General features: G+C 38.2%; 1 protein-coding gene across 1 annotated transcript; it reads left to right on the top strand.

The window, feature by feature from the left end:
- Positions 1-419: 419 nt before the first annotated feature.
- On the top strand, positions 420-25,784 carry cygb2 (cytoglobin 2). The gene is made up of 3 exons (XM_028458036.1): positions 420-1,104; positions 14,953-15,184; positions 21,193-25,784. The coding sequence occupies exons 1-3, from the start codon at positions 923-925 to the stop codon at positions 21,355-21,357; spliced, it is 579 nt and encodes a 192-aa protein (XP_028313837.1). The 5' UTR covers positions 420-922; the 3' UTR covers positions 21,358-25,784.
- The last annotated feature ends 1,828 nt before the right edge of the window (positions 25,785-27,612 follow it).

Here is a 27,612-nt window from a genome sequence, read left to right as displayed (position 1 = left end):
GCATTGGGTTTTCCATAAATATTCCTTCCACACACAAAATATCACAGATTCCACTCTACAGCACAATAGTAGCACAACACACAGTTCAACCAAAGAGATATTTCTCTCTTTCCTTTTGTCTTTTCCATCCTAAACTATTTACGTCTCATAATTCCCCCTCTCAAGGTATAACATCACCTTCTCTTATTTACATCTTTCCTAATACTAAAGTTTAACTTATTCCCTGTTGATGGTCACAATTACGCAATATAATAAATGGATTAGGAAAAAAACAACTATTGGCTGTGTCAATAGTGCTTAAGCAGGGATTTGCTGCCAGAGACCAGTGAAGCTTTCCCTCTCTCTCCTCTTCTTCCTCCTGATCCTTTTCATCTTACATTCCTCCTCCCCTCTGTCTCCCTGTCTGTTTTCCTCCCCAGCCTGCTCTCATTCCATCAGGTCCTCACTACATAGCCACACCACGGCACCAGAGTGCTTCGTCTTCTCCACCAGTCTGAGCATCAGAGAGAGGGAGAGTGACGGGAGCGCAGCATCAGCACCACTGACAAGCATCTCCCTCAGCAGGGGAGAGAGGGAGGCAGAGGGGAGGAGAAAGAGAGAGAGATCAAAATTATGAGAGAATAAGTTTTTGGTTGGAGAGAGGAGACACCAGGGAGAGTTTGGACTGACAGAGCCTGCTGGGAAGCAGCTTCATTTCCCCCATTTTTCCCACTTTGGCTGTGAGTGCTGCCTGTCTTATCTTCTCTCCTCCTCCTCCTTCTTCTCTTTTTCTTTCTTCTTGTCTGAGCTCATCTTCTCTTGGCCAACTGTCCTCCCAACTCCCGCCGTGGGGTCTCAGCTCTCTGTCACCCTCCCCCCTTCCCTCACCCCCTACCTCCCCCGGGCCCTGCTGGGAGCCTCAGGGCTGCTGCGCAGAGGGAGGATGTCTCACAGGGAGTCTCCACCGCCTCCCTCACCACCTCCAGAGCTGAGAGGAGATGTGGAGGACGAGGATCGTCCAGAGCGGGCTGAGCCACTGTCCGACTGTGAGAGGGAGATCATCCAAGACACATGGGGACAAGTCTACAAGAACTGTGAGGACGTGGGAGTGTCTGTGCTCATCAGGTGAGTTTGAGAGGTAAAAGTCAAGGCTTTTCATGAAGATAGGCTAAATGTTTGTTTTAGCTGTGTAACTGTGGTATTTCAGGTTTCGTTGACGTTTCCCTACAAATTTTGACAAATTTTGCATCTACAACGGCATCATGATCATCATCATTAACGCTATGTTAATATTCCAGTTTTAAAGTAAAACACGGAATAAGGTGGTGTTTTACCACTCAGCAAACACTTACTAAACTGTGACAATGTTGGTGTAAATTATAATAAACGTGTTACACTGAAAAAGGCATATAGAGTACAATCAGCTATTAAGTTTTTTTTGTCAAAACTTACTGTTTAAATAACTCAGAGACTGTGTTAAAGTTTTTATAGTTTTGTGTAAAAATGACAAAAAAGGCTAAACACTTTTTCAAACATACCATTTCAGACGATCTATTAAAACGCCATTGGCAAACTTTGCTGTATAAGGACGGTTAATAGACAACTCAGTTGTAGCAACAATAAGCCGAGGGTATAGCTTTGTTTTTATATCACTTTCAATGACACATTTAGATCTGAATAACAAGGCAGACCTGTTCAATGGGTTAATACAGGATGTTTGGTTGCAAAACAGGATATCAGTTACTTATTGTCCTATTGCTCTTAGATATATATATATATATATATATATATATATATATATATATATATATATATATATATATATATATATATATAAAATAACTGATGAATTTTGGGCTTGAATATGGATTGGATGGAATTGAACCGATACCCAGGTAACAGACAAGAGGCTATCAGACAGACCCAACATCTTTTACAGTATATGCAAATAATCACAGATCAGACAGACATGTTTGGTGTGGAATATCATTGTATTGGAATCACTAAACTAACATCATACAGTAATTAAGTGAAGTACTGAACCTCACATTGTCCCCCCTTTACTAAACACAAAGGAACACACTTATTCTCACAATCTGACAGGAAACAAATTGTCAATGGTATTTCCCCGCTGCTGAGGTGAGAGAAATGTTAGGAAATATAAAACACATTTTAAAAAATGTATATTTTTAGTCCTAATCACAGAAGACGTGTCCACCTAAAAAGGGGGTTTGTGGGGTAAGGGGCTGCTTGTAACACATGTCCTCACCCAGCTCCTTTTAGAAGCCGGGAGCCAAAGGGAAACCTTGTTGTTGGTCCTGACAAATGCCCACAGGTCCATTCCAGATAAGTTGGACAAAATCACCCTTCACAAACATGATGTGCCTTGGACACCCTCATCGAGGATTACTGAACTGCCTGAATATGATTGCCAAGTCAGCAGAGGTGGCATGCAGACGTCCAAAGGCATAATCCAGTGTCAGACAAGGCCAAGCCCTAGACTCGTGGGATGGGCCATAATGAGAGTTCAACCAACCAAAAAAGATATATAAACTCCCTTTCAGCGGTTTGAAAAAGAAGTTCACAAACAAGGGAAGCTCTCAAGTATAGGGACTCAAGAAACCCCAAGGTAGTAGGTCAAGATAGGCAGGAAGTAGAAATTGGGCAAGATAAATTGCGATGTCTCGTCTGAGGCAAAATAGAGTTGGTGGGGTATGTGGCTGAGCTTCTGAGCTTAGGTTATGTCCTCAAACAATGGAATCCAAAAACCCCCCACTCTGCTCAGGTTGGAGAAAGACGAACCACACGACCAAGATCAGCTCTGAGCCTCCTCAACTCAGCATCCGACTGTCAGCTAAAAGGAGATCTCAACTAACACCTGTGTTTGTCACAACATATCACTGCAACAAGGCAGCGGCATCCAGACATGGTCAAATTTGATGGTTGATCTCGCTGTAGCCTTGGAAGAAATCAAATAACAGGAGTTATCAAAAGAGTGCAAGAAGTAGCACTGGATTACCAGATGCGAGCCTATCAATGGCGGATGTCTGGGCTTTGGGGTAGTCTTGGCAAAAAGGGGGCTGTAAAGTCTATCGCTGAAAAAGCCACTAGGTGGCACCGGCTTAAGAGAGAGAATCAATGGTCTAATGCAGCGGTTCTCAACCTTTTTTGCCTCAGGGACCAGTTTAATGTCAGACAATATTTTCAAGGACCGGCCTTTAAGATGTGGCAAAACAAACCAAAAAGAACTTGTGATTTTACCATAGTGCTCCTGAGATTCTAGTTGAGGTTGATCGCTCCTGGCTGGGTCACATGGGTAAGGGTGCATGATGTTCAAAAAGAACTGAAACACCCAATGACCCCAGCATACGTCACTGAAGATGAATCCCAGTGCTTCCACACAATATATGAGTGAGTGCTTTTTTTTATTTATTTGATTTAAATATAACTGAAGGGCCAGAAGGATGAAAAATACTCTCTTGCCACTCGGGGACATCCACCAAATATAAGTCCTTCCCATAGAGGGATCCTGGCTGTGTTTGCATTTAGTCTTAGTCTAAGTTTATTCAGGTATAAAAAAGTGTTAAATAAAACATGATGAAAATTGATGAAGTCATTCATGTGAGTGATGCTGAGCAGTGAGTAGTACCATATATGGTGGATTGTGTGTTCATTCTTTTTGTTATAAATCTCTGGTATGAAAAAAGGAAATAGTTTTAATGTGGCCAATTGCAAGTGTTCAAATATCACATAAAGAAATGGAAAAGGTTGGAAAGAGAAACTCAGTGAAGCAGGAGGGTTTTTGTTTGTGTGTGTGTGTGTGTGTGTGTGTGCGTGTGTGTGTGTGTGCTTGTGTGTTTCTTTGCTCTTATCTTTGGACAACAGCAACAGGCTTTGGCACTCGTATGCCTCCCTCCAAGCCCCTGTACAACCATCGCTCTGTTGCTATTTTCATTTTCTCATGTCCTCCTTGACGTTTATTTCTTCTCCTGGACTCAAAAGGAAACATCTTTCTTTTTTATAATGTCACAATGGCTATTAAACAACAATCATGTCAGAGCAACCCATGAAAAGCAAGCTTATTACACCTAAAGGGCATTAAATTTAGCAATGGGTGTGGATGCATGCAATCAACTTAAATGTCAGTCTCACACATTGTGAGTAAAAAATAGATTAGGTCTATGCTTGACGGATTTTTAAATCAGTATATCCAAAAGAGGACACACAGGGTTAAATAAGTGAATTAATATAAATAGATAGAAAATTGATTATTAAAATGTATTTAACATTTCAGATGATTTAGAAAAATGGAAGAATTAGGTCTGATGAGTCAAAAAGAGAATTGCCAGAGACTTGAAGGGCCCATAGTACACTAAATCAACTTTTCTGTGCTTTAAACATGATAAAAGTGCTATTTGGACTTCATACACATGCCCAACGTATTTTTTTCATTGATTCCTTCAATGGTTAGTTAGAGGGTGATTTGCTCCATTCTTCCTGCAGGGTGAGAACAAACACCTCGCTCCAATTTGATGATACGTTCCCACTTTGATGACGAATTTGACACGGCACTGAGCTGGAGAAGCCACGCCTCCAGGAAACTCTCTGCCGTATTTGACATGCAAACAGACACACCCATGAAAGTGAGCATGTCAGTGTCCATCGTGCAGTGCTATGTATGTAATTTCTACAGTATATGTATGTACCGGCGAACGCCCCGCCCCCACGCTCTGTCTCATGTTTATAAAGCAGCATGAGCTCGGTTACAGAGTGGGTGGGAGGAGGGCGGGCCGTCCTCTGGCCCTACGTCACCGTGCGGGGAAGAGGAAGTCAGTGTCCCGTCTATAGACACGCCCACTCATGAATATGCATAAGTAGGCCACAAATCTGCCCGTTCGTGTAGAGTTGCTCAGAAAGTGACTTTTCAGAGGCTAAAACTCTGGAAAACAGGTGAGATTGGGAAAATAAACCTCAAATATTATGTTTTTGTGGTTCTGTGAAAAATAGCATGACATGGGACCTTTAATACAACTAATTGAAATCAACAGCCAGTTAAAAACAAAGGCCAATCAAAACCCAATAACAAGCACCCATCAAAATTACCATTACATAGAATTAATCAACTACAGAGGAACTTATTAACCAGCACCAAATAAACCACATGAACATGTTACCCATATCAGATATGCCTCGATTGTTTCAGCACTTCCCTCACTGTTTTTTTTTTCATGTCAACTCTGCTGGATGCACAAATAATTGTCAACAGTCAGTATGTAGTTTGTAACCTGAGGCTGACTCGGGTTACACTCCGGTGCAGTTTGAATCTTTTTTATCAAGCATGCAACACGAAATGTTCATGTGAGCAGACATTTATTCACCCATCTTCCTGTTTGCGTTGAAAAAGACAGAAGCAACAAAAGCCTCAGCTGATTTCGCCAGTGCGTACAAATGCAATTGCACCAAATAGTGAGAGTACCCCAGGCATCAGCAGAGCTCATCATATGGCAGCTTTGTGAGTCCAATCAAACCCTTCATACTTTGAGACATTGATGGATGCAGTACAAGTCTATTGAAGCCATTGAAAGAATTTAGGAACAATTACACTTGATTAGATATTTTTTTCTTCATACTGTGTTCACAACAACGCTGATTATTTCACTTAATTATTTGTGTTGTTTTCTCAACTCCACATTTTAAGCAGTGTCTTTCTGGGAACAAAGTAAAACATCATCATTTACTAACAGATTTCATGGCATAAAAAAACTATTCACATGCAGAGAAAAAAAGACTATTATCCCAATAGTAACCCATTTAAAGTCCCCAAAGTGACAACTCATTTGCATTTGTTGTTATCAATTAGTCTCTTAATTGTAAAGAAAAAGATTCAACTTTTTTCTTTTTAGCTCAGTAGAACATGGATCCTTTTATTATATATTAGTAAACACTGATCAGAACTTTGTGACACTGGAGCCTATTCCAGTTCGCTCAAAACACAAAGCAGGAGCACCCAGAGATTCAAGATTCAAAGTGTTTATTGTCATATGTGCAGTTAGAAACACGTTTCCCTGTACAATGAAATTCTTACTTTACCGACCGCCAGTGAATGCCTACGTAATAAAATAATAAAATCAAAAGGTATAAGAACTATAATAACTATAATAACTAACAGTGGCATGCTATAAAATATAAAATACAAATATATTAACTATACAGAAAGTAGAGTTGCTATATACACCCAGCACAGATAGGCAGATATAGCAACACATTCACTCATACGTGAGGTGTTGTGCTCCAGCCCCAGAAATGACATTGTAAAAAAAAAAAACCAAAAAAAACAAAGAACAATTCAGCTATGATAATTCAGATAATTGAGAACAAGGTTGCTTTACCACTAATTCGTGGCCACAATTACACAAATTACATTTTAAAAATGATGTCATGTCTGCGGATCAGTAGAGGTGCCCTAAATAACAAAAACAAAAGTTAAGCAGTAACATCAGTGAAACTTTGGCTCCAGCCCAACAGATCCTGCCCACAAAAATGTCATTGTTTCCATGTACATTCTATGGTGATATATACAGTATACCCATTTTTAAACACCCTAAAACATGGCTCACAGGTATTGTCCTTGTATAGAATGCTAATAGACTTCTTGATTATGTTTATAGGGTAAAATTAAAAACCAATTGATTAAGCAGAATGATTACCTTGTGAAAGAGCCAACCTTGAAGTTGTACCGATATGGCTGAAAGATGTCCGTGGTTATTATTCACAATAACTACATTACCCTTGTAGTGTAATCAAAGTGCAATTAACAAGCCGCATAAATACTGGTGCTTATATTTAATGATTTGATTTAAATGCAGGCAAGTATGAGTGTCCAGAGCTCTTTAAAGCACTTCATGCCATTTTCTCAAAGACACAGGGGCAACATGTTGTCTGACATTACCAGCATAGTTACACAGTATTACTCTTCTCAAACATATACTTGTTATTTAATCACATAACTCACCGTCAGGGAAACTTGTTGGATATTTAGAGCCTTTGCCTTGTGCTAGGGAGTATTGCCAGAAAATGGGCATGGCATAATCCAACAATCTAAAAAAGAAGGTTAAGGGCATTGTGCACCCACATTTAGCTAAACTACACCTACCAGTGCGAACTGGAAAGTCTTTCAGGTTGTCAAGAAATAAGATGAATCAGCCCACGCATTAACCTTGGGTTTTTAAATAAACACCATAAAACATACTCTACATCTAGCTCAGTAAAAGATTTGACTTTGAAACTTAAGTTGAGCTTGGCTAGGCTTGAATGTACAATAGGCACAAAAATTACTATTCGTAAAATGTTCAGTAATCTGAATGAGTTTCTAAATACTGACGCTTTCCCATTTACTAAAGTAGGCTACTATTTATTGTTTTTTTTCTGTAGACTTAAACTGTGTCACATACAGCTGTCAAGTAATATTCATCCAATGATGATTAAGTATTTACAAAGTATTACAAGAGCTTTTCATTATCAGCCACATTCGTCAGCTTCAGAATCATGTGTTGTGGCAAAATAGCTATTGTAACACCTCATCAACTATGGTGTAAAAAATAACCTGTATATCTAAATAGACTCACATTACCTATAAGTGGGTAAATATGCCTACCGGTCTACCACCACACCCCAACTCAAAAACATGTCCAATTAGTCGTTAATGTAGACAATTTGAAACAAATTATTGATATTATCATTCAAATGCTCCAAACTCAGGCTACTTGTATAGGATTGTCTCAGACTCGGGTCAGACTCTATTGCGCGGACAATCGCTGATAATTTTGATAAAATTTGGATTTTTCTCAGTTTGCTTTCACAATGAGCTTTTGGAACCGCTCCAAACTGAAAGGAAAAGCACCTCAGTCCCAAGAGCTGCTTGTTTTTGATGTTCTGTAACTCAAATCGAATGTCGATATCATTTTCAGTAGCAGAAAGCAGTAGAGTAAACAAGCAAAGCTGGGGCAGGTCAGTTACTTCCTGGCTCGAGTCCTATGTACATTGGTGCGTTCCCTCTGCTGGTAAAACCATAGGTCTTCTGCCCACTAAACATATTAAAACCTGGTTATTATTGGGACTTTCTACAATTATCCACAGACGCATGCCCCTCCTCAATGCTTCACATCTGTCCATAGAGTGTTTCTACTTTTGTTGCACTGCAGTGCTGCTGTCTGTCAGTTAGCTCTAAGTGCAAAGTCTGAAATGAGCCCAGTTCACTTGCACTCTGATACTACCCGTTTCATCACTTCTTTAAAATGCTCTCCACCTCAGATGCGGGTTCACTCATGTCAAAATGAAGTGAACTTTCAGGTGAAACAAATCCTAGATTGGTTACCGCAAACCAGGATTCACTGGTGGTAATGCACCAAAACTTTGTCATTTTTTTTTTTCTTTGGAGACCAGAATAAAACCTACAGATAGGTGACATTGTGATTGGCCATTGACTGTCTTACTCTCTCCTCCTGTCATGTTTTCTTTTCATGCCCTTTAAAGCAATGTCTAAGCTCCAGGAGGAATGAACCTACAGTATATCTGACACAAACTGACACAAAAAGAGCATCCTTTTTTAAATGCTGCAGTTCAACTTCCATGTTTTTCAACGCAGAACAAGAAATGATTCCAGTCACTGAGAAAAGGAGCATGTGGTGCATGCAGTGACAAGATATGCTAAAGCAACCGGAGTATTTATTATGGAAATGATGTGAAGAACCTCTAGCATACAAATAGAAACTTTCTAACATCATTGTAGGGTAAATATTTTGGAGCACTAAAAAGGTTTAAAGTAGGTCAGGGCTCAAGAGTTTGGGTCTATGCATTCAAATAAACATTTTTCAGTCATTGTTCGATAGTTTCCAAAGCTTTGGGAGAATTTCTCTGCAGCTTATCTCATGGAAACTGTTGTAGCTTCTATTATTCCCTCCTGTCGCCCTCATCGCTGTGACCGGCTGCGAGCCTGTAGACAACTGTGATGAAAACTGTCAAACTCCAAATCAAAACAAACTCACGTAACAAGAATCACACAAAATGATTTACTCTGACTTTGTTTATCTCCGAGCTTACATTCCGGGTGGTTTAAGAGCCGCATTTACTACCTCTGCACCTAAAATAGCTCTGGTTACATGTGCTGGCACGACCTCAAAGACCAGAAACATCGGGTAGAATTATTTTTGCTCCATTTGGCACACTTTGGAATATGTTTTTGAGTGACATTTGGCATTCATTTCCTTAAACACTCAAATATCTCGAGGATGTGAAAGAATGTTTAGATGTTACAATTACCGTATGTCACAAGCAAGAAATGCCTCTTAGTCTTCGATCAAGGTATAATCTTTCTAGACCTAAATCTTCAGAGACATTGGGAGTCTTTAGATTTACTGATAAATAGACTGACTAAAGGAATTAAAAGTTCATTGCAAATACCTAATGCCTCTGGATGGCCCAGGGTCTGCGGGGCGTCTCGAGGGGCAGTGTGGTCTTGGTGGGGTGGTTAGGGTTAGGGTTAGGATTTCTTGGGTCCGCTTGGTGGCCGCTCATAGCTCCGGGGCTGCACAATGGCATCCAAAAGCAGCTTAGACGCACATCTGTTGCGAATGCATAGGAATGTCGGGGCTTCAGGATATCTTACATTGTGACATAACCCAAAAATGTTTGTTTCCAACAACTAGCTCTGTCACCATGTAAGCACACACTCACTCCCTCTGTTTCATTTTTCCTCTCTCACTCAGGCGTAATGCGGCCCTCTCTTTTTATATCCTGTCTGAACAGCAATGAAACATACTGGTAATTAGGCTAAATATTTTGTTAGAATTAAAAAAATGTACTTTCACCACATATGTACTGTTTTCCATACTACAAAAAATAAAATTCCAATATCTGCAGCAAAAAGGCTTCCAATAGGTTTTAGTCATATGTCTCCCTATTTAAGGATGGCTTCAGACAATCAGTGAAAGCATTGCTTTGTAAAATATATGAACTAAAAGGTCAGTTGCTGATGTCTTGATCTTTTGTTGTAATGCAAGACACCTCTTTTCTGATTGATATCCTTGCTTTTCATGTGTTTAATTTGATATTTTCACATTTATCCACGATGTCCTAATGTTTTGAACAAATCTACTAGGGAAATAGTGCACAACTAAGTTACTATTTGGGAAGTTAGGCTATATTATATGTTTATATGTTGTATACATTTAGTCACATACCACTAAGTGTGGATGTACATGAACTACTATTGTCAGTTGCAGTTTGGATTTTTTCCATAAATAACATTATTATCATGCAGTCAAAATATGTTCTATACCTCTGTGTTCAAAGCTCAGCTGATAGAAAATCAAATTAAACGGACATATTTAATGGGTTTATAATAGATTTTTAATTCGCTGAAGGTAAGCAACCAATCGGTGAATTCATAAATTATTAGAAGGGGTGATATCTTACATATTCCCCTGTCAGCTAACATATTAGATCCAAGAACAGCACAGGCTGTCACTCTATTTCATATGAATATGTATTTTAATTTAGAATACTCAGGTGTTTGGTGAAGCATATAGAAAAATATATAGTCAGAACAGTTTTGTAATTAACAGCAGAAATCCTTTTTAGGACACCAGGTATAATCATTATCATAATGGCATCAGTCTAATTAATGATGCAGTTCATGGAAAGGTTTTGGCGCATTATTACCTGTGGAAATACCGAGAGAAAACTTTGGTCTGTTCATTATAAGATAGTTTATAATATAAGTATTTTTGTTTATGTCGCTAGCTACATCTTCAGACAACATTGTGGAGGTTTAAATATGTCAGCCCAAAGTCTCCCTTGGTTGGTGTCATTCGGAGGATGCACTTGAGTGGTATTGGAATTAAACTCCACTTTTCTGCCCACCTGCATCCAATTACACTAAAAGACTTTGATCAAACCTGACGGCAGGGTTTCATCAGCTCTCCAGCTCTCCGAAGTTTTCTGCTGAAAACTTTCTGGCACACTGATGGTGCAGGAGCGAATTACACACTCCACAGACCTGAGAAGATACAAGTCAGTAGGCTGCATCTCAGCTAAAACCTACCCTGTCAGGAGGAGCCATGAGATTGATCAATTTAATGGGATTTCTGAAAGTTTCAGGAACTTTTTCTTATGCTGAGACTGAGTTTGAGCACATGCATCAGCAGTTTTTTTTATGGCTTCATCTCTGAATTCTAATGAGAGGTTTCCCATTTAGGGTTTGTGGAAATCAACAATTTAATCTTGTTTGTTTAATAGCCAGCAGCAATTTAAAACAGTTACAACAGTGCGCGTGCAAATGTTTTTTGGAGGTCTTGCAGGCGTCCTCTCTTCCTGCGTCGCTCTCTGTGAATTTTAAACTGTTTCTCACTTCTTCCATCTTTGATGACATTCCTCAGCAGGAACAATTTCATTTGCACAAACACATTTCTGTCCATCACTCTTTTCAAACTGAGTGAAAGAAGAGAAGAGAAACAAAGGGACAGACCTGTGATGTAGATATAAGTTTCTGTGACCATCCATCCACCTGCAAGTCACGGTTTTAACATAATCTTTCTTGATGTTGTCGATGTTGTCCTATACATGAATAAGTGTGAGTGGACACATACATTAACATAGTTACCTAATAATCTAGGTGGGTGTGGGGGGGTGGGGGGAGACATAATCGATGCAATGTCATTCTTACATAGTAATCGATACATCTCCATTAATCATTTAATTAAAAGGTAAGTTACACAAAATACTCAAGAAGGAATGTTATCGGATATTTTAAGCCTTTTTTGTTTAGTTTTTGTTTAGTGTATTCCATATGTTACAAGCAAGAATGCTGCTGCTTTGGCACTTTGCATTACTGTTCTAACTGAAACGTTATCCTCTGCTGGTTTAAAATTAAAAATAGCTGAATAAGTCTCCTGTGTCTGAATGCAAATGCTACGTTTTTTCAAAACAGCAGTTCATCAGTGGTAATGATGAGACACGTAAATGCTGTAAAAATATGCATCTAGATTAAGCATGTGAATCTCCTTCACTGACAACGATTAGATACACATCTCGATACACTACCAGCGATACGATACATTTGCGACACATTGAATCCCCTGGTGATACGATTCGCCCCTGTTTGATATTGATTTGAAATATTTAAATAGTAAATAAGTAGCTGCGATTCAATATGGTACTAGAGGCAGATCATTTATTGGATTCCTTATAAGCAGCAAATTTAACAAGAAATGCACATTTTGCTTATAATCTCTACTAGAACTTTGCATCACTTTATGCATCTTCTTTTTAGCCTCTTAAAATACACAACAAAAACACAGACATTTTCACCAGTAGGGTTGGGATTTGGAACCAGATTCAACATAAGGAACAGGAATGGGTTCCTCACATTTTGAACCTGTTTATCACATTGTCACAACTTAAACAGTAAACATTTAGACAACATCACTCACAATGAGTGACTTTAAGTGACACTTTCAATAGTCCAATGTCCATATTCTGGTCTTCCAACACAAATGCTAATATGAACTGTTCAGCAGGTATTAGGCTCATAGCATTAACATTTACAATAATAATAATAATAATAACCTTTCACTATTAGGTCTTTTACAACTACTTGTGCAAAGAAAGATGAAAACTATTATTTAACAGTCACTGCTGCTGTAAACAGACCGACACTGAGTCATATTTAATGTCCATAAGGCAAAGAATAAAATAAAACAAAATAAAACACACTTTTGAAAACAGATCTAGCGTCAGTTATGTCTTTATCACGGGTAGAGGGAGCTGCCAGAGTAGTGCCTTGGACAAAATAATTAGAGGTACTTTTCTCACCAGTTTTGCTGGAGCTTTGTTTACAATCTGCCTCAGATGAATTCGAGTTAGGGGGAGCAGCAGTGGCCGTATCGATACGAGTGAACCCCTCAGTTTGTGCAAGGTTTAGCAGCACGACATACTTTACAGACCACCTGCATCTGGTCAAGTTTACCGTCTCTCTACACCTGTTTTTTGGTGCTTCATAAATCTCATCTATAGCTGCTACTGCTACTCTCGCGGACCTCCGTGTTTTGTAACTTTGTTGCGGCAGAAATGTGCTTACCGGCTTCAGTCCGTGTTCAAAACAAGAAAGTGTCTATTCGTACGGTAGCCGTACCGACAACCCCTGGTGCTATTGGTAAGTTCACCGAAGTACACGTACGCAGAGTCTTGAGGTTAGGGTTAGGATAAGGGTTAGGTTATAACACTATATTGCAACAATTTTAAGGGTTAGGGTTAGGTTTAGTCTTAGTCATGTGACCTAAACTGGCCAATGACTGACCTATCACATGACCTAAACTGGCAATGATGGGCGCTGCGTACGGATAGAATGTCGGTGTATCGATACGTCTACTGTACAAATAGCCACTGCCAAATAAAATGCGCAGCAGTGACAGTGCATTCAATGTTTCTCGGAAAAGCAGGATAGAATGAAACACAACATGTAAAAATCGCCCTCGATCTTGAAAACAGGGTCAAAAAATGGATGGATGATGGATGGATGAAAAAATCGATGCAACCATTAATTTTACCGATGCAGGACACACAGTGACCGATGCATCTCGATTTCACCCGTAAATTGTACCGATGCACACTGAATGAATCGATACACTTGCATCGCGCACGTTTGTATTTAGATACAGATTCGTATTGATTAATCTCCACAAGCTTAATCTAGATGTATCGATTCAAGTTGTATCTAGAAGATGCATTGATAGATTCTTAATGGAACTGCAGTCCTCATAGTCATAGTTGAATCAAATTATGAGGTGCTTAAAGCTACCCATAATAAATATTAAAAAAAGATAATTGGTCATTTGGAAATTTCCAAACTGACTTCAGTGTGTTAGTTGGAGTATATGTGACTGTGTTTCTGTAAATTCAAGACAATCTTGCTAATGACAAAAGTGCTAAAGCACTAATTGCTGTTGCAGTGGTTAGCACTACTTGCATGCTATGCTTCAAGGTCCACAACCTGTATGTTATATTAATTTGAGTATCAAAAATGTCCTGTCGAGTGAATGATTATCTCGTGTGTGATTGTCCCTATATGTCGGACTATATGTATCTCTGGAGAGACAGAAGAAGAGCTCTCTGACCCTGATAATAAATGAGTACACGTAATCAGAGTGATGTTTTCTTGAGTTAGGAAAAACAGCTTAAAATGAATAATCACAATGAAATAAATGGAATGTTCTGTTAGTCTTTATTTCTCTTGAATGGCAGTAGAAAACCAACAATGCTCAATATTTCCGTCTCACCGGAAAATGTGATGCTAAAGCTGAATTAAAATTCATGAGATTGCAAAAATCAATATTTGTCTATGCCAAAGGGCTCCAGACAGAGGAAACGAGACATATTAAGGCTTTGTTTACCCTCAAATGAATTATTACTGTCATCCTGAAATGAAGGCTTTTGTCATCTTGAGGGTTTGACCTGTTCAGGATGTCAGTTGTGATGCTCCAGCTTCCTGTCAGTATCACCTCTTGTCAAAACTGATTCTCAAAGGTTAGCTTGAAACTTGATGAAAAAACCACTGCCGTATTTTTATTGTTGAATCATATTCTATATTTACGTCCTGTACAAAAGCCTACTCAAGAGAATTCACATAAAATTGGTCTTATTTTCTTCCCCAACATACCACTAAAAATATATTATTTCCTAAATTCACACCTGTATGGACCGATACATTATATCTGCTTCTCAATTTATTGATCAGCCACCCTAATTTGAACCTTAATTTGACTTACTTTATTAATAATAGGTGAAGAAGAAATAATAAGGAATAGATCTCCTGTGCTCGATTAACGTTTCTTTTATTGTCAGTACATCCTGACCTTCGCCACAATAATGGCATTAAAAATGATGTAAACCAGTTTGATTTTGTTTCTACTTCCAAAGGTTCTTTGTCAACTTCCCGTCGGCCAAACAGTACTTCAGTCAGTTTCAGGACATGGAAGATCCCGAGGAGATGGAGCGAAGCAGTCAACTTCGTCATCATGCTCGTCGGTTTATGAACGCCCTTAACACCGTAGTGGAAAACCTCCATGACCCAGAGAAGGTGTCTTCGGTGCTGGCTCTAGTGGGAAAAGCCCATGCTATCAAGCACAAAGTGGAACCAATGTACTTTAAGGTAACTCAGAGGGAGTGTGTACTTTCCGCAGTTTGGCTTTTTTTATGAGTTTAAAAACACAGATTGCTGTTTTTTCTGTCTGGTGTATTTATCTAGTTTGGGTCTTTTGACCCTAATCCTCATTAAACCCCTGAGTGGTTTAATGAATCCTGAATGATAATTGTCAAGTGCTCCAGTCTACGCAGCAGCAAAATTGACTTCAGCAACACATTTAATTCCCAAAGTACCCATGAAATTTTCTAATTATCAGAGATATCACAGAGGAAATTACACTTTCAGATGTTCAGTGTCCCTGGCCAAAAACCAAACCACACATTTCGGTGTTGCTTTTTAATCTGTTTAATGTTTTAGGTGCACTTTCTCTATAATTCACAACATTAACTGATCAAGCCAAAGTCTGGCTCAATGTGGTAAGGTTTTATTATTTCTGATAACTAATCTTAAACAAACATATCAGTATCTTCGGTGAGACAAAAAATTTGATTCCTCCTCTGACTCTGAATTTGTTCAATAAGTAACACCAAGTAAAGTCTTCTTCACTTCTAACACGGTAATATAACAGTCAGAGATTGTACAATGGCACAGCATCAGTATCAAATAATTATGAGATATTGTAAAGAATGATTCTGATTCTGATTCTGATTCTGAATGGTCAAAAGCTTAAACTTGAAGATTTATCTTTTTTTTAATATATATATATATAGCAAAGTAGTGTAGACTGCATCGCGGACTGTAAATACAAAAACCGTACCTATATTACTCAGTTAGGTACAGAAGTAACTATTAAAGGGGACATATCATGCTAAATCCACCTTTTTAGCCCTTAAATGCATTTTGTTGTATATTTAGAGTGCTTAGAAGTACAGAAAAAATCAAATTAGTCTCTTCAGGTGCTCCGTTGATATCTTTATATTCTGTTTTGCTCATATTTTTCAATCTGTTTCGATTTTTCTATTCTCTATTACGTTTTTTGAACTATTACATCACAGTATTTGCAGCGGAACTGCCAAATTAGTACATCAACTCCAGGTCCAACACTTCGAGCAATCCGCCATTTTTATTTCTCGCTTTTATTTTGTAGTCAAGCTCCAGGATGCAGAAGTTACGAGAGGATAAGTCAAAATGTTTGGTTGTTGGATGTAGTAACCCACACGCTTCATTACACCGTCTCCCAGCATCAGAACCTTTTCAAAGTGCCTGGTTGAGTTTTATTTTTCACGGAAATGTACCCACATCTGTGGGTAAGGTCATTTTTGTGTGCGCGAAGCACTTCAAGGATGACGTTCTGCAACCTCCACCAGTTTAAAGAAGGATTTGCCGAAAGTCTTTGTCTGATTGAGGGTTCAATTCCTTCTATCTTTGGAGACGACTAACAGAGCACTTCGGTAAGCTGTAAATAACGCTAAAAAGTGTGATAAGACGTCCCTGTCATTGTTTTGTTAGCATTAGCAGTTGCACCGTCTTCATATGTTAGCGCTGTGTGCTCGTTTTAGATCCTTGATGATATGGCCTACGTGATTTAATTTAAGTCTAAAGTTTTCATTAGTCATTTCATTTTGCCGTTTTTGTCTTTGAAAAGACTGTATTAAAATGCATTTCATGACGTTAGCTCGGTGCTTGTGTTAGCTCGGTGCTTGTGTTAGCTCACTTGTTAGGGTTCTGCAGGTTCATCATCTTCATTTTCATCTCGCTCCGCTGGGTCAGACTCTGGCTCGAACATGTAAGGCTGGATGGACAAGTCTTCCATTGTTGACATTTTGTAAATAACGTGTGAATGAACATTTTCTGTGCCGCTACATAATCGTATCTCTTCTATCAAACTACAAAAATGGCCGAACAGGGTGGAGTTGAACCGAGTGTCACTTCTGCAACCTGGAGAGGGGGCGGGGTATGAAGTGTCTCATTTGCATTTAAAGAGACCGCACCAAAATGAGTTGCTCTCAGAAGCACATCAGAAAAGGGGCCTGTGGAGCTATAATAATGAGGAATTCAGAACCAAGCGTTGCTGTTCCACTTTATATAGACCACAACTGTATGATTTATATGTAAAAAGGAAGGATTTAAAACCATGATATGTCCCCTTTAAACAATTCTCAATGCAAAACCGAATCATTAATCCTTATTATAGGGCTAACACACACAGGAACAGAGAATCAGACACACAGATTGATTTAGTCAAATGAAGGACTTCCATGTATTCAGAAATCAAAATGCATACTGAGTGTTTTTCAGACTAACTATAAGGTGATCATCAGAGCTTCTTTCCTCACCACATGTGACGGCAGAAAAGGTCCCAGTGTTGAATATAGACGCTTACGTAACTTGAGTTTCAGCGTTTTCCTCTCTTAATCTAATTGAAGTGGGAAGTGTACAGCTTCCCTCTTCAAACCGTTTGAATGCCGTCTGCAGTTGGTTCATAAATAAAACTATGGAGGAAAAACATCAGCATTTCCGATTGCCTTTAACATATGAGTGATACTTTGTTAATCTCCTCTTGTGAGATAAACAGCTGTGCTGAGCTTTTCCTCCAAGGGTTGAGGTGGTTAGTCTTTAAGATTTTCAGAAAGTCAAATTTCGGGCTTGTTTATAAGCAGGGTAATATCAGAGGTGTTATTCATTGAATGTAAGGTTAGGTAACAATGATGCATCAAAAATATGTAATACATGACAGACAATCTTGGTAGTTAAGGGTTTTATGGTTACATTTAATAAATGATGTCAGACTGGACTGGCTGTATTCTCTCTATTTCACTTTTCCATCACAGTGCTATGACCTGTATCAGCCCCCCTCGGGGCACCTTTAAAAAAACAGTTGCACTCTTCAAGCTTAGGTACCAAAACTGTACCCTTCATAAAAGTGTCGTAAAAATGTTGTATAAAAATATTTTTTCCCACTTTTTTCTCATCAGATCTTTACAACAATTCCAGTTCAGACCTAACCATAGATATAAATTTTTCATTATATTTCTTTATTTTTTATGTTTTATGCCCTATTCTGTCATTTAAAAAAAATCAATTTCAATGAGAAAAACACAAAATATGCATTATTACTTTTAGAGCTATGAGCATTTTTTGAAAAAACCTCCACAATTTGAGCGTATACCAAAACAGTACCCTTCATAAAAGTGTCTTCAAAATGTCATATATAAATAGTTTTGCCCACTTTTTTCACATCAGATCTTTTCAATAACTTCAGACCTAAACCTAAATATAAAGTTTTTCATTATATTTTTATACATTTTAATTTTTTTTTATGCCCTTTTTGTCATAAAACACAATTTTTCTCAATAAAATTTTTTTCCCCCAAAATCAAGGTGCAAAATGAAATATGTGGTATGAAGTTATTACAGACTTGAGTAGGTCAGTATAGGAACATTAATTTTTTGAAAAAACATACACTGTTAAAACTTAATAAAAGTGTAATAGAAATGTCATATATAAATATTTTTCACTCTTTTCTCACGTCAGAACTTCAAACCGGTCATCCCACCTAAAACCCATTTTTCCTGTACTTTGAAGGTAGAGGCTTAGATTTATTAGGTATTTTTGGGAAAACCACTTTCACATGTCAGATAACAATATATCCAAAATATGTGATTATAATGGGAGTCAATGAGACCAAATCGGTCCCGAACTCAAAGAGTGTCGGTACATTTTATATCTCCTGTTCTATACACGTTGCAATAAAAGTGATCATGTAATTATGAACATGAAAATAAAAGAAAACTCCTGTCCAAAGTTCATACAATATAGGCTTTAAACTGAATGCGATATTAAGTTTAAAACACTGAATAAGCAGAAGGTACATGTTTGGTACCCGATGCCCCGAGGGTTAATATCGAGTGAATTTCACACACAACATAATAGTTAGTAGGACAGCTTCAGTGTTAATGCATTATTAACTTTTGGACATAAAACAGCTTATTCATATGTTTTGGAAAAGAAGAATGGGACTATATTAAACTGTAAATACATTGATTATTCTATCTTCTGACACACTTCCTGTTCAGAGTTGTGAGTTCGCTGGTGCCTGTCTCCAGCTTTCAACAGGCAGGGGTACACACAGGACAGGGCACCAGTCCTTTACAGAGCAAACACAAATACATACATCCACTCAACAGAACAGCCTTATACTGCCCACTGTAAATACACTTTAATACAAAATACATGTTTAAAAACAATAGTGTCCAGTTTCTTAAGTCCTTAAAATACTGTATCGAATTTGTTTTAAAATGGCCTGAAATGATTTTTTTTCTTTGCTGATGGGTTGTAGGGATACCTTCAAGAACAAAAACTAGTACTGAGATGAGTACTCGTCAAGCATCGATCCAAGTACATCTCAAAATAATCTTCATCACCACCACTTTGTCTGTCGTCATCTACATCATCTGTCTGTGTTCACATGGCTTTATGCACACCCAGAATCCTCCATCACATCTATCACATTTTCTATCAAACACACCTGTAGCTTGACCGCTGTGCACATACGTGTACAGTTCTCACATCGCTTTTTTTACTATAGTCTTTACAAGTAAGACTATAGTAACTCTTCACATCAGGAATCAGTGCATTACTATAGATAAATGCATTTTCGGCGTTGTGATAAGCTTTCATTTAAGTAAACGTTCTCTCTTTGCTGTCGCTTCATATCAGCTGACCTTCTACTCCTCTGTTGTCTGTTTCGCTCAGTCTTCTTTTGTGATTTCCATTTCTATTGAGTCTCTGGTCCGCCCACTGCTTTCATGTTCAATCGTTTCCATATTCATTTTTCACCTTTCTGACCCAATTTTCTGAGACACTGTAATGGGTTTTCGTTTTTCCCGAGCTTTCTTTTCACTTTGTCATTTAACTACTTTTTCAGAGCAACACTCCCCCTATCATTATATCAATGGCCACAGCTGACCTCCCCTTTTGTCTTCTTTTTTTCTCTTTTTCTTGTGCTTTGATCATTTGTTCGTCCATGCTGTTCTTGTTGACAGATTAGCTGAAACACACATGGTCTAATTTATCCATCATTCGTACATTTATATCTAAGCGTAGAACGGACATGTGACCATATTCACGCAAGCTTCGATATTTATCAATTTTAACCTGGAGGTAAGCTACGAACAGATTTCACGTCCGATTTGAGGTAGTGTACGCAAATGTGACTGTGTGGATTTGCAGTGCAGCACAGAAAAAACCTGGCTGAGTTTGAAAATAATAATCAAACGAACCTGAATCGACCACTTTTTCTTGACCTAAATATAAAGAATTGTCTCCATAAATCACACGTGAGTCCTGTTGTGCAACCAAATGTGCACTCAAATTTGCAACCGTTTTCACGCTTTTAGCTGGAGGTCAAAAGCCAATCCTAACGTTACCATTTATCCTGTTTTCAGGGCAGTCCAGACCAGTTTGTGAAGGGTTGCCAGTTTAAAACTCATGACAAGGCAAGGCAGGTGAATCAAAAAAGGAGAAAGGCATCATCTGCCTCCATCCTTAATACCACCAGTGCGCCTAACTCTATAGTGCTGCCCTGTGGCTGCCCAATGGTCCTTGGGAATGTTTTCCAAACAAGCATGAAGACAGCTTAAGTACAAAGGTTTTTTTTTTTAAGGGATTTGTTTTTCTTTCTCTCATGTAATAATAAAATGCAGGTTTGATGCTGAACTCTGAACTCACTGTCTTGGTTGTCCTTCAGCTTCACTCTAACTTTCTTGTCCCTGGTTTGCGTGGAACACCTGAAGTTTCTCACCGTTAATGTGTTGGTTCAGGTTCCCCAAACAGTGTGTGTGTTTGTTTAGTTTTTTTGTATGTGAGAGAGACATAGTTCAGTCCTAAGAAACAAAGTAATACTGAGTTATCCTCACAGAGTGGCAGGGCAGAGGTCTGTTTCAAAGAAATAAGTGTTGGTTACAAGGCTAGTCTTTTGCATCTTCCTAAAAGCATTTTCTGATGAAAAAAAGTAACAACTGCACGCCTAGTTACCCAAGTAAAAAAAGTTTCTTTTTCACCCTCCTTCTCAGATCCTGACTGGAGTAATACTGGAGGTCTTGTCAGAGGATTTCCCAGAATTCTTCACTACAGAGGTGCAGATGATCTGGACCAAACTGATGGGGGCGTTGTACTGGCACGTGACGGGGGCCTACACAGAGGTGGGCTGGCTTCAAGTCTCCAGCTCAGCCGTGTGAATGGTCAGGAGTAGGATGGAGTAAAGGGTTGCAGAGGACTCAGTGAAATGGGAAAATGATGTGTTAGTGTCAAGCAGATGAAGAATTTAGAGGAGTTCTTTGCTGGTTGAATTATAATCATTCACAGGTCTGATTATTATAGTCATCTGAACAATTTTTTTTTATTTTTTTATTTTGATCATAGTTTGGTGCTAAGGTTCACGGCTACACTTTCCAAAAGGTCAGCTGAGCACCAAACTCTTTCGCTGTTATTCTAATGTCAGTGATGCTTCTGTGTGTTTTTAGCAAAAGTGGCTGTCACAGCTAACTGTCCAGCTAACACATCACTGTCAATGTAGCATGTAACAAAAATTGCCAAGTGTTTAGATTTAAGTTTTTTCTTTCTCAGCCTCGTCAGAAGGCCTGTCAAGCTTTCCAATTGCACCCAAGGACACCAGAAATAAATGGATACATTTTAGATTTTTAGGTAAAATATCATCCATCAAAGAGGCTGTTGAACAATATAAACGTTTCATATCAAAAAATAGATGAACAAGTTATTAAATGTTCCTACATTTCTGTCTTTTTTCATGCATTTAGTCACAGTATTAAATGAATTTAATTCATATAAATTGGGGTCTAACTGCTCCAGATTCTCTACTTTATTTTAAATACATATCTGATTAGTCTGTCAAACCTCAGTTCTGGGAGGACTCTGTCCTGCACGACTGTGATGTCTCACTACTTTATCACAGCTCTGCCATACTGAGTGGCTTCCTATCAGGCCTTAGGTAGAGTCATGTGATAGCACATTGGAAGTGTTTTAGATCAGGTAGAGAAACTAAACTCTGAGGTTTTGACTGACATGCATGTGAGCTGGAAATACAAAAAAAAATGCCTTGATTATGGGTGGGGCTTCTGGAGCACTTAAAACACGCCCAACCACTCTTTAACAGCATATTTATGCTATGCTAACTACCAACTCATTAGTCACTATAGTTCTCTATTTCCAATTGTCTCAATCCAACCTACTCGCTCCAGATTGCTGCGTGGACAGCATCTGTCCACGCAGCAATCTGTAGTTTTTATAGGAGGGGCGGGGCCAACAGTGGTGGTTTGTGATGTAAGAAGCCACCAAAAGGTCACCACCCTCTATCTCAGCCAATAGCAAATTTCAATTGTAATAGCTGGATTTCAACCCATAGAGGGCAGTCACTCTTACATGCTTACAATAAAAAATGCCAAATTGGAATACTTTGACTAAAATTAACTACAATACTACATATCTAAATGCATTTGTTTTCAGCAGAAAAAAGTGGTCTTAAGGCTTGTTGCTTTTTAAAGACAGAGGATCACAGAGTGAATGCTTGCCATAATACACAAATAGTCCAAATAGTTCAATAGGGTTGTGATCAGATCAGTCAATTGTTGTACTGAAGCAGCAGTACGATATTGTTCTTTTTGTTATGCTGTTGACTAAGTTTTGTTTAGTGTAAAACAAAATGCACCTATAACAATAGGATGTCACGTAGTCCAACACACTTGCTTTGCTTCAAAATTTGCCAATGATAATCTTAAATAAATATTAAAACGCTGCAAAGCATTCACCATACTGTAAGCTGAGATCATCCATATCTTAAACTGAAAACATGGGAAGAAAACTGTACTGGTAATTATTTAAGGAACATGCTATTATTCAAATTAGAAACTATTATAAAGAAGACATTTTGCTGACAGAAGGAAGCCTGTCTAGGTTGTGTTTTGAATTATTGCTTATGGAAGGTTTATTTTCCCCAAAATAAGTTTTCTTAAAAGAACAAACCTGACCTTGTTGTGATATTGGGTCTAATTCGTAATGATCACACGTATAAATAGAGCACTATCATTTTTACTGCCTCTCTGAAGAAGTGATTGTAGTAAAAAAAAAAAAAAAAAATTGGCACCATGTCTGTTTACTGATTTCTGCACATATGCAGCTGCCCAAAAGCTTGACAGGCCTGCAGGCTCATCCAACTGTGCAAGGTCAGGTACTAATGGAGCTTTGCCCAGTCAAAGAAATATATTTATATATTAAATTGTTGTGAATCGTACACTTTACAGAGTTCATGTTTGTGGAAACCTGAAGAGAAGAGGTTTTTTTCACTCATACATATGTGAATACAACTCAGAACATGTTAAGAAAATGTATTTAAAAGAAGAAAGGCTTTTAAGGGGCACTTAGTTGATGAACCCCCAACATTGGGACCATGGAGCTGCTGACTGTTAACATATATTCTCTTAGTGTACTATTACAGTATATCTCATGTTAAGGGGACATGTGCTCCTTTCTTTCTCTATTCAATGTCTTGTTTAACTTTGCTGAGATGTTGTTTGTATCTGTGTGCAGTGAGGAAACGTGTCATGTTCTGCTTTCCTTTAAAACGCACTCTTCTGTTGACACAGAGAAACGGGAACCTTCTGCTTTGCTAAAATCAAGCATCAATTTTTGCAACACTAACACATGAAAACTAAACTTTTCAGAAAATATCAGCACGAACACACGCGCACACACACAGTGTTAGACATTAGCTGTGCTAATATTTACAAGACCGTCATGTTGTTTACCCCTTCAATACCCCATCAGAACGAGGCGCTGCTTTAAAGGCTCCATTAAGGGCTTTAGACAGCGACTCCGGAGGTCCAAAGGAAGAAGTACAGTATGTCCTCTCCACAAGTATTTTTGTTCTGTTTCTGTATATCCAACCAAAAAAAAACCTATCAACTGTGTGCATATTCCAAATCTGGAATTACAATATTTACTATGACAAAATTAGATATTCTTTCATCTCCCATGTTGAAGTAGGAGGCGCCTAAACTTTGAGGACTTGAGCGTTAAGCCTCTTTACCCCACATAACCTTGTCATTGACAGCACTGCATGCTCTCCTGCTCACAGACCCCATCTGGCTGCATCACTCCATTCAGTTCCCAAACATGCACTGCAAATCTATTTAGGATGGACGTTTGATCCAATCTTCAGTTTGCATCTGCTCCCCCGTGACGTCCTGTATCTCCCATCTGACCCACGCCTGCATCAGCATCTGGCATTAATGAGGAGGTAATGAGTCTCCTCTCCTCGTCATTTGGTCATTCATCTACTGTAACTTCCCGTTGCCTTGGCAGGGAATGTGTCACGGAGAAAAAAAAACAATAACGACCAGACAGATGGGTCCAAATAACGCCATACCATTCACTGCAATCCTGCACAGACATCTCTTTGTTTGCTTTGTCAAAGCTTTCCCAACTTAAACTTATGAAGTACATTTGGTCAATCAGGTTTTCAAACCTATTTCACATTTTTCAATCATTAAACTTCAACTTTTATTTTTTTTATATAATTTCATTACTGGACGCTCACTCTTTTCTGCCATTTCTAGCATTTAAGTTTATCAACAGATGACTACATATTTAATACTTATTTATAAGTTTTATCTGTCTGTAGGGTGTGGGAAAGTTTCACAGAATAAATTTGGTTAGTAAATTTCATGATTTTTCTTTACAGAAATGTCATTATACTTTAACCTGGTTCAACAACAGCTGCAAAAACAGGCTGTTTGAATAGAATATAGAATAGAATATACACTTTATTGTGACATGAAATTTGTTCAATGCATTTAACCCATACTAACCCATGCTAATGCTAGTTTCTCAATAAAAATTACCATTAAATCAAATGTTTATCACTACGTAACTTTACGTAAATGACTCTGAAGGCAGTATAGCTGTTTTATCACTGACCATTACCATGCCTGATGTTTCTCCGTGGTCATTTTTCAAAATAATTTTTCTTTTATTTGCAGTTCAAGAGCATTTTTTATGAGACAAAATGTTACCTACCATTCAGTCGATCACAACACTTTTAGTGTGAGACTTACACACACACACTGAAATGCGTCAGTCACAAGAATGCAGAACACACAACCCTGGTTGTCTGTATGCAGTGTCCTGTCACACAAACAATTATGTGGAGACACATTCCCAATTATAACACTTAGTTTATTTATTATTTTTTCTCACACCTTTGTGCGCTTGAGCATGTCTTTGCATGCCAAGCTCCACAACAGCATGTTTTCAACCATTTCTAGGGAGCAAACTTTATTTTGCCCGTTTAATTCTTGACCACGCTCACTATAATTCAGCTCGTAAAAGTGTCACAGCACAGATCAACCTGTGAAATGTTTCTGTCTCTCAGTTTGGAAGTAGGGGCTTTATATTTTTCTACATATGAGATTACTCAGAGGGATTCTGCATTTTCAAATTCTGTACATGTGCCGTTATCATTGTATACTGCCCTGTTTGTGTGAGCGGATGCAGTGGCTTTGTAGTGTTTTGAGCATGTTTGCACAGATATGTACCTTTGCAAACCAAGTAGAAATAACTCATGTCTATCAATAAATATATTTGTTTTATGGTCTGTCTTTGGTTATATTTAATCAAAACTTTTATATTTATATGAACAATTGATGAGGAAAATAAATAAATGAATAATAACCCCACAATGAGACATACCACCAAAGATTTTAACTATAGTTACGTTGCTACAAGTTACTTCATTTAAAAAATACCGATTAGTCAAAATGTAATGCCTTACTTTGTAAAGTAGCAGTAACATAAAAAAAATAATGTTAAGATGCTCTAATTCAGAGGTGTCAAACTCATTTTAGTTCAGGGGCCAAATAGGGAGAAGTTTGAACTCAAGTGAGCAACAGATTTTATGTGGGAAAACGAGTTACTTCAACATTATTGTGTCCTAGTTTGCACTTCTACCAGTGACGTGCCGTGAGCACTAGGGTTGGGTAGGCAGCGCGTTCCAAATCGAGACCACCAATGTCAACACCAATGACAATTTCATATGTTTCTGCTGGCAAGTGTTGATTCAATTCAGTTAATTTCAACTTTATTTCTATAGCGCAATTTACAACAAAGTCATCTCAATGCTCTTATCAAAATATAAAATTCATAATAAGAAAGAAAAAACCCAACAAGATCCACATGAACAAGCATTTAGCCATCTAACAAAATCAATGTTGTAAAACACCATTAAAGAAACATAAACAATTATTCAATATAGCCTCCATACAAGATATATCTAGTGACATGGCAGCACATCCATTGTTTATGTTGGAAACAGAAACACAGAGAAAATGCAACAACAACAACTCAGAACAACCTCAGTGAGGAGCATCCACAAAGTCAATCATTCCTTTTGTTCCATTCACTGTAGAAAATACAAACAATGTTCTGACCTTACCTTTGCTGAAGGTCTGGTAACTCAGGTGTTGGTCTCCCATCTTTTAAAAACTGTTGTTTATCCTCAAAAAAAAGTTTCTTTATCATCTCTAGCGCTGTCATTCTGCCTGCAGTGTTATCCCGCCCACTAGCTAGAGAACGTAGCAGCAGCGGCTACGTACTATCAATTCACTGATGCACTGTGAACTTACGTATAGCATTTAGCATAGCGCGGTTACGTCCAAAGGCAGCTCTCTACGCTGCCTTTGGATGTAAATGGTTGTCATCTGGGGAACTGACTGCGCATGTGCAAACACATAAAAACACGCTATGGGAACAGAGGCAGAGCAGCCGTGTGCTTTTGAGAAGGGGTGTGGCCTCCTCCTGCCTTACAGCGTTTAGGAAATAGCGATGTTTAGCGATTTGGGCTATGAAAAGCACAAAATGCTGACACTTTCAAACTTATAGGTACTGTGGGCTATCGGAAATTGAAAAATAAATAATTTACAATTAGATTATAATTAAAACAAATAATCAAAATATCAAATCACCCTTGGGTAAGCACTGCCTACCTTGCCTACCCTGACTGCACGTCACTGACTTCTAAGTATACATAAAATACAAAATATGTAATAAACCAACCATATCCAAGCAATAACTAATAGATATGAGTCCCAACAGGGTCTTCTCTTTAAATTTCCTAGATTTTATGACCAATTTCTACTTAATTATGGGAAATATTATGTCATAATTTGAGTTGAAAATTGATTTTTTTCAACCATTTAACATTAAAAATGACTGCAATCATGCGATATAAGCACCAAGAAAACCGCAAGCCCCTACAAATATTGTTGAGTTTCATTTACACAATTATTTATGTTTTCTCTGTCATTTTTTGGACCGAATTGGATCCTCCAAAGGGCCAGATTTGGCCACCGGGCCTTGAGTTTGACATATGCTTTAAATAATGCCCTTAAATTATTTTTGTACTAAAACTGTCTGGCCATTAA

Source organism: Gouania willdenowi, chromosome 1, assembly GCF_900634775.1.
Source record: "Gouania willdenowi chromosome 1, fGouWil2.1, whole genome shotgun sequence".
NCBI classification, from domain to species: Eukaryota; Metazoa; Chordata; class Actinopteri; order Blenniiformes; family Gobiesocidae; genus Gouania; species Gouania willdenowi.
Note: the sequence above shows the minus strand (reverse complement) of the source record. Positions and strands in the feature narration are given on the sequence as shown.

Excerpts from the sequence above, each read along its gene's own strand:
- cygb2 (XM_028458036.1), top strand. The coding sequence starts at position 923 with ATGTCTCACAGGGAGTCTCCACCGCCTCCCTCACCACCTCCAGAGCTG. Across the intron at positions 1,105-14,952 it reads GGAGTGTCTGTGCTCATCAG|GTTCTTTGTCAACTTCCCGT; the intron begins GTGAGTTTGAGA and ends CTACTTCCAAAG. Across the intron at positions 15,185-21,192 it reads TGGAACCAATGTACTTTAAG|ATCCTGACTGGAGTAATACT; the intron begins GTAACTCAGAGG and ends CCTCCTTCTCAG.